Below are 7,366 nucleotides of genomic sequence, written 5' to 3'. Positions count from 1 at the left end.
CCAGCCACCCAGTTTCCTCCACCGGTGGAAGAACAAAGGGAGGTTGGCAAGCGGTCAAGTGGCTCCCGATGGGCCAAGCCCTGCTGCCTGCCAGCCCTCCCGGCTCCCACTGCTCTGCCGCTGTTCCCAGCTCCCATCCCTGCCCTGGCGGAGCTGCTGGTGGGTCACAGGCTCCTGTCCCCACGCTTTGGGCAAAGGGCTGCCTGGTGCCTTGCTCCTGACAGACCCCCCAGCAGGGATCCGCTGTGCGTGGGGGCGGGTCTCTTTAATTTCCTTTATTATTTGTTGTTTGTTTGTTGTTTTGTTGTGGGTGGGTGGTGTTGGTTTTTTTCCTGTTATTATTATATCCTTTTGTCCTTTGTCCCTACCCCCCCAATTCCCTCTGCAGGCAGCTTCTACCCCGCACCCCCCTGCCTCAGCAGGCAGCAGAAATCAAACACCTTCAGGCCCTGACGCCCTGCTCGCTGCTGAAGGCAGCGCCCGGCAGCCTGCCCGGTGAGAGGCCAGCGCGGGGCCTGGCTCTGGGAAAACGTTAGGAACCTTTGATTCCCTGGCCCTGCTCGCTCAGCCTGCCGTGTGCCACGCTCCCAGGCTCCGTCCCCGCCTGCCCTTTGCTCCGGCACTGGGGAGATCCAGCCCCTTGGAGCTCTGTGATGGGTCTGTGGTGATGCAGCTCCTGCGCTGCTGGCTCATGGGTGTGCACTGACTTGGTTAAAATCTGTTTTGGGGAAAAAAAAACCCTACAAACAACCTGGTGATCCAAGGGTGGGGGAGCATGGTGAGCTGGCTGTTCTGCATCTGCCAGGGCCCAAGCTCCTGGTCTGTGGGGCCAGGCCCTGCTGAGAGCAGCCCTTTCGTCCTGGGGGTGAGGGATGGACAGACAGCTCAGGAGACATCATTTGCATGCACTGGGGTTGTGGAGGTGAAGGTGCATGGGGAGAGCTTTGGGAATTGGACCCTGTCCCCTTCCCTCAGTCCCAGATCCCCACTCTTTGCGGGAAGCCGTGCCTGCTGTCGGCGGGGGCTCCCAAACAGCCTTTGATGTGAAATCTGCTATAGAGGGTTGCTAAGGAAGTTAAATCAGGGATGAAAGTTCCCTGATGTGTTCAGGACTGCTCGCAGCAAGTGGCGTGGGGGCTGTGTAGGAGGGAGCTGATGGGGAGGGGGTTGGGGGCCAGCAGCTCTGAGCCCCCCCTGGTTCTGGCTGCAGGGGTGGGAGGTGGGACAGAGTGGGATGCTGCACTGGCATGGGTGGGGCTCTCCCAGTGCTGAGTATTCTGGTCCCCAGGAGCTATCTGGGAGTGAAGAGAGCTGGTAGAAGGGGGAATCTGCTGTCCAAGTGCATGGGGAGACCACAGCCACCCCACCGTGCTTTTGGAGGGCAAAGAAAGGCCTGTGGCTGTGCTGGGGAGCACCAGGATGGGAGCCAGTCCAACGTGGCCTTTCCAGAGCAGCAAAGCTTGGTGGGCTCAGAGCAGACAGATGGAAATATTGGGAGGGACGCTCGAGAAAAGCGGCTTTCTCAGGTAGGGTAGCACAGGGGGGTCTGCTGTCCCCCTCCAACAGCCATGCATCCCTGTGCAGGCTGGATGCAGCCCTGGCTCTTCCCACTGCCTGCCCAGCTCGTGCCCAGCTGCAGGTGGGATGGGTGACAGGAAGTGTTGATCCAGGCAGCTCTGGCCCTGGGGTAGAAAGTGTCTGGTGGAGGCAGGATTTCACCTCAGCTGGGCAGCCCTGTCCTGATCCAGGAGGTCAGAGCATGCCCTGGTCACTACCTTGGTATCCCAGACTTTTTGGGAAGGGTTTCCCATCCTGCCCCTTCCTCTGGCTGGAGCACAGGTGCCAGCCCTACTGTCCCAGCCTCTCCTCGGGAAGCTGGCTCCGTGCAGGAGCCCCTGGGCCAAGGATCAGGGATGGAGGGGGTGCGGGTGGGGCTCCCCACCCCACTGGCAAAACCCAAACCTGCAGGTTTCTCTCCAGGGCTGCCTCTGCCTGCTCCAGCACCGCTCTGCGCCGCCTCTGCCCGCCCAGGGGGCCTGGAGCCAAGTTGCACGTTGCAGCCGGCGTCTCCCGGCTGCTGCCTGCCAAGGCTGGCAGAGACCTGGCAGGGCCAGGCTGCCAGCTCCTCCCGAGCTGGGGCTGCTCTCCAGAGCCCCCCGCTCCACCCTGAGACTGCTGCAGCTCGGGCTGTAGGGATCCATGCTTTTCCTCCCTCCTGTTCCTCTGAGACCCCCTGGTGTCCACGTAACTCGGCCAAGACCCCCAGGGGATGTAAAATCTTTCACTAGGGATGAAGCTGGTGCAGGTGGGTCTCCATAACCTACCTCTGTGGGCTCTGCCCTCCGTGTGGCAAGGAGCAGGGAGCTCTGCCCAGGGCAAGCTGGGGTGTGCCAGGGGCTGGCTGCTGTTCCCGGGGCTCTGGTGGGGAAGCTGCATCTGCCAGAGGATGCTTTGCCTCTGTAATAGCTTTAAGATCTCATTATCTCCTTCCTCAGGGGTGGTAGGGATGAGGAAATGGTTGCTCATACTTGTCCAGGGCTGGAGAAATCTCCCAAGAGCCTTGTGGGCAGAAGAAGTGCCAGAGATGAGGATGTCTCCAAAGCATCAGCACCCCTTTGTTTTCCCCACTGGCATGGGGGTGGAATATGGCAGGGATGAGCTCCCATGTGCAACCTGCACCTTCCTGGGCTGGGGGCAGCCTGAGCAATCCATCCCCCATGGCTGCTGCCCCCCGCTCTGTCCGTTAATCCCTCTTTCCTGCAGCCAGGGTGCTGCCAGCTCCAGAATGCTTCCCGAGGCTGGATTTGGCCAGGTGAGCTCGGCGGTGGGGTCAGGCAGCTTGAGGGTCCCTCTCCATCCATGTCCCCTCTGCCCTTCTGCAGCCACCCCAGCTCGGTGCGATGCCCGCGGAGCTGAGCTCGGGGTCAGCTGGTGTCACAGCCGAGCGGCGCTGCCGGTGCCAGCCAGCGTGGCCTGCCCCGTGTCCCTGCTGCCAGCCACCCTGCCAGGCGGGAGGAAGGCCAGGGGACGGGAGCAGGGAGTGGTGCCAGACAGGGCTGGAAGCAGGTTCAGCGACAGATTTATCCTGGAAGGAGGAAATGAGACAAGTCCTGATTTACTGTTCCAAAGTCCAGGGCTGCGGCGTGACTGGCTGAGCTGATGCTCGAAAAGCCCTGGAAAGGGGATTTTTGCTTTCTGTGAAATTAAAAGAGCTCCCTGAGAGAAAGGTGGGCTGCTGGCCCCTGCCCTCAGCATATTCCTGCAGCCCAGAGGCTTTGCTGCTCATTATCCCTTCAAAGATGATGCATTTTCTCCCATTCCCTTCTTCCCTTTCAGCATCTCCCATCACTCTGGCTGCCCTCGTCCCATCTTTTGCACAGACGGATTTTCTCTTGCCCCTATGGGTGAAGGGAAACCACAGTGCCCCATGTGTTGCTGCATCAGGTTAATTTTTCAAGACCACAGAGGAAGTTTCCAGCCAGGAAAACAGGTTTTTGGGCTGTTTTGGGAAGTGAAGAACTGAGAATTGTTTGGAGGAGAGCTTAATATTGCCCTTGCTCTCCAGGGCACTGGCTGTGTTAATGTGGAGCTGGAGCTGCCTTATAGGAGCAGCAACTTTACCAGCCAGTGGAGTTGCTGCTCCTATAAGGCAGCTCCAGCTCTGAGATTCCCCAAGAAGGTCAGGCAGGGAGCAAGGGAGGGGAGGAAATTCCTCCTTGGCTCATTTGGACAGTTATATTTAGCCCTGGGGATATCAGCCTTGCTCAGCCCTCACCATGCAGCGTGTGCCAGGGGAGTGAGGGCTGCCCTGGGTACATGTGTACATGGCTTGGTGCTGCCCTCTCCCTTGTTGTCATTCTGGGGGACAGGAATGATTTGGCTGAAGACCAGTGGGATGCAGCTGGGCACGGGGAAGGCTGGAGGCTGGCAGCAGCTGAGATGGGACACTGGAGTCCCGACTCTGTTTTGGGTGCTCAAGTATGGAAGCTCACCCATGACCAGATGTGTTTTCTGGTGGGTTGGGAAGCAACAGGTCTGATCCTCCTGCCTGCAGAATGGCTGGTAGTGATGCTGTGAGGTGAGGAAAGGGGGGGATTTCATCCTTCCTCCATCTGCTCCCCTCATCTGTCCTCAGTTCCAGCCCAGAGGAGTGCTCTGTGGGTCAAAGCAGCCAAGAGCAATCCTGCCCTGCCCCAGGGCTGCTCCTTCTGGGCTGGATGATGCCCCCAGGGGTGCTGGTGAGGGTTTTCCCCTCCCCATGCAGGTGTTTCCCCGTGGGAAAAGAGGCAGAGCTGAAAAACATCTTTGACTCAGGGCCATGTGAGCCCTCCCAGGGGTGACTGTCACCTGCCTGGACTGCCAGGTCACAGCCTGGTTCACACCAACGTGCGTGGCTCTGTTCCTGTGTCACCATCACCTCCCTGTCTCTCTCCTCAGGTATGCTGGAGGATGGGAAGAAGTTTGATTCCTCCCGCGACAGGAACAAGCCGTTCAAGTTCGTGATGGGCAAGCAGGAGGTGATCCGTGGCTGGGAGGAAGGAGTTGCTCAGGTGCCTGGTTCTCCATCTCCCTGGCAGGGCTCTGCAGAGCCCAGGGAGCTGCAGTGTGGGCAGAAATCACTGCGTGCAGCTCATTCTCTGCTTTATTATTTATTTCTTTTAATTCCCCTGTGTTTTCCACCCCTCCGCCCCCTCGGCGCTGGGAGGTGTGGGTGTGAATATCACCTCCTGCATTGCCACCTGCCAGATGGCAGGAATGGAGCAGGGCCGGGTCCCAGGAACACCTACAGCACGTCGGTGACTCAGTGGTGACATTTCTGCACTGAGTCAGCTCTGAACGCAGGCGGTGGGAGCTCTTGGGCCTCCTGCTCCCAGCAGAGACGGCTTCTGGGCTGTGGAGCCCACGCAGAGGGAGGGCTGGTGGGCACGGGCTCAGCTCCTGCCTGCCTGCCACCAGCTCTCTGTGCTGCTGGGGATGTGGCACCAGCCTGCTGGTGGCTGGGGGAAATGGCCTGGCACTCCTGGCTGTCCTGGAAACAAGGAAGGGCATCACAAGCCCTGTTTCATAGAGTCATAGAATTGTTTTGGTTGGAAAAGACCTTTAAAATTAAATCCAACCATAAACTCAGCACTGCCAAGGCCACCACTGAACCATGTCCCCAAGCATCACAGCCACATAACTTTTAAATCCCTCCAGGGATGGGGACTCCACCACTTCCCTGGGCAGCCTATGTCAAGGCCTGACAACCCTTTTGCCCTCTTGCTGTTGTTCACCTGGTGTTTGTGCCCCTTCCTGACATCCCTGTGTTCTTTTCCTGCCCCCAGATGAGTGTTGGTCAGCGGGCAAAGATGACCATCTCTCCAGATTATGCCTATGGCCCTACTGGCCACCCAGGGATCATCCCACCAAATGCCACTCTAATTTTTGACGTGGAGCTCATGAAATTGGAATGACCTACCCCAGCACCCTGTCCTTGGGTAAGGAGGGGCAGCTGCTGGTGGGGAGTCTTGGGGGAGACTGAAGGCCCTCATCTTTTGCCTTGGACTTGTGTGGGGAGGTGGGATGTGGTGGTGGCAGTGGGGGGTTATGAGGATGAGGGAGCAGGTTTCTGGCTGTGGGTAGCAGTTGCTCTCAGGAGGGTGGTGAGCTGGGGGTTACTGTGGTGTGAAGAGTAGTTCCCAGCCTGGCAGAGCGGGTTCATGCCATGGAGGTGTTGTGGTGCCAGCTGAATGTGCCTTGGGTTCCTGCTGTTGCTGCGCTGTGGGACACAGCTGCTCACTTCCCCTCATGCCTCTTGCTGCCTGTGTGTGGGGCTGGCAGTGCAGGCAGGATGGGGCTGTCCTGGGGGGGGGGTCCAGCAGTGCAGGCAGGATGGGGCTGTGCTCAGGGCTCCAGCAGTGCAGGCAGGATGGGGCTGTGCTGGGGGCTCCAGCAGTGCAGGCAGGATGGGGCTGTGCTGGGGGCTCCAGCAGTGCAGCAGGATGGGGCTGTGCTCCCCCTCCATAACTGGGGCTTGACTTCACCATTGAGCGCTCAGGTGGTGTGTGGTGAGCAACACTGGTGAGCACACTCCCTTCTCTGCGGGGTCCCTGGGCAGGCAGTGGGTGGGCAGCTTTGTCACCCTGCCTCTCCTCTCTCCCAGCAGGTTTGGCACATGGAGGAACCCAGAATCTCAGCTTCAAGAAGAGTGCACATGACTTTGTACGGAGCTTTTCCTGATAGTCCACTACACTCATTGTATAACCTTACACCTTGATTGAATGCCTTTGGTCACTAAGCTTTGCGTCTGACTCTTCCTCCTTGTATCGTGTTTTTATGTCTTTTTAAACTATACGCCATAAACCTCAACTCTTTTTGGGTCAAGTTCTTGATCTTATTTTTTGTTCCAGGTGTAGATGACGTTTCACCGGTAGCTCGCGGGTGGGCTGACCTTAGCTAGGAGTCGTTTGAACAAAAGGAAACCTGGTAGTTACTCGTTTTGGTGCAGATCTCTAATGGTGTTTTTTCAAACCAGAAATTGCTGCTGCTGTAAAAGCCATAGCAGAGTGAGGCTGTCGAGGCTGGATGGATGCGGAGAGCAAAGTAGTGCTAGGATTGTGTCTAGGAACCCTGCCTGGAACTGGGGTGGTGAGGGAGCAGGGCAGCCTTGCCCTGTCCCCCGGGAAGGGCTCAGCATCACTGCCAGCACCGTGGGTTTGCTCCTGGGCAGGGGGGCTGCTCTGCCCCTGCTTCACCCTGCCAGCTCATGGTGAACCTTCCCTCCCTCCCCACCACAGCCCTCTTGGATTTATGGAAGTGGCTTTCCATCAGAGTTCCACCACACCCTGAATGTCCAGTAGCTTCTTTAAAGGAGAACAGCAGACAATGGAAGGTGCTGCCTACAAGGGGAGTGGTGGGGCTGGTGGGGTCAGCTCAAAGGAAGTGCCCCTGTCCCCTCTCTCCCCCTCTCTGGAAAGGAACCATCAGGCCCCAGTCGTGCCTGGTCTGAGCACACCTGACCGCTCTCTCCTGACACCTGATGCTGGTCATCACTGCTTGGCTGGTCTCACAGGCTGCGTTGCTTCCCCGCTGCTGTCCTCTGCCCCCTCCCCCTGCTAGTGATTTGGTAAGAGAAACTGCCCTTCACTTCCTCCTCCACCGCATAAAGGTATCAAGTTTTATTATTGCAATAAAAATGCTTTATGCTGGCTTTTCTCAACCCTGTGTCTTGGAGGTTTTTCTGCCTGTCTGTCGCTGGGATCACGGGGTGCTGTGGGTGCTGGGAAGCTGTGCTGGGCTCACGGGGTGCTGGGGTGCTGTGCTGGGATCATGGGGTGCTGGAGCAGCTGGAAGGAGTGGCCTCTGGCTGTGCTGGCTTGCTTTGGTG

The 7,366-nt window shown here is 58.3% G+C and overlaps 1 protein-coding gene across 1 annotated transcript; it reads left to right on the top strand.

Moving 5' to 3' along the window:
- Positions 1–4,415: 4,415 nt before the first annotated feature.
- On the top strand, positions 4,416–6,348 carry FKBP1A (FK506 binding protein 1A, 12kDa). Its single transcript, XM_010002302.1, has 3 exons — positions 4,416–4,550; positions 5,325–5,477; positions 6,146–6,348. The coding sequence occupies exons 1-2, from the start codon at positions 4,440–4,442 to the stop codon at positions 5,451–5,453; spliced, it is 240 nt and encodes a 79-aa protein (XP_010000604.1). The 5' UTR covers positions 4,416–4,439; the 3' UTR covers positions 5,454–5,477; positions 6,146–6,348.
- The last annotated feature ends 1,018 nt before the right edge of the window (positions 6,349–7,366 follow it).

Source organism: Chaetura pelagica, unplaced genomic scaffold (assembly GCF_000747805.2).
Source record: "Chaetura pelagica isolate M959 unplaced genomic scaffold, ChaPel_1.0 scaffold1317, whole genome shotgun sequence".
Lineage (NCBI taxonomy): Eukaryota > Metazoa > Chordata > Aves > Apodiformes > Apodidae > Chaetura > Chaetura pelagica.
Note: the sequence above shows the minus strand (reverse complement) of the source record. Positions and strands in the feature narration are given on the sequence as shown.

Bases quoted from the DNA above. Each gene is read 5' to 3' on its own strand.
- FKBP1A (XM_010002302.1), top strand. From the start codon at position 4,440: ATGCTGGAGGATGGGAAGAAGTTTGATTCCTCCCGCGACAGGAACAAG. The intron at 4,551-5,324 runs GTGCCTGGTTCT...TCCTGCCCCCAG, and splicing joins GGGAGGAAGGAGTTGCTCAG to ATGAGTGTTGGTCAGCGGGC.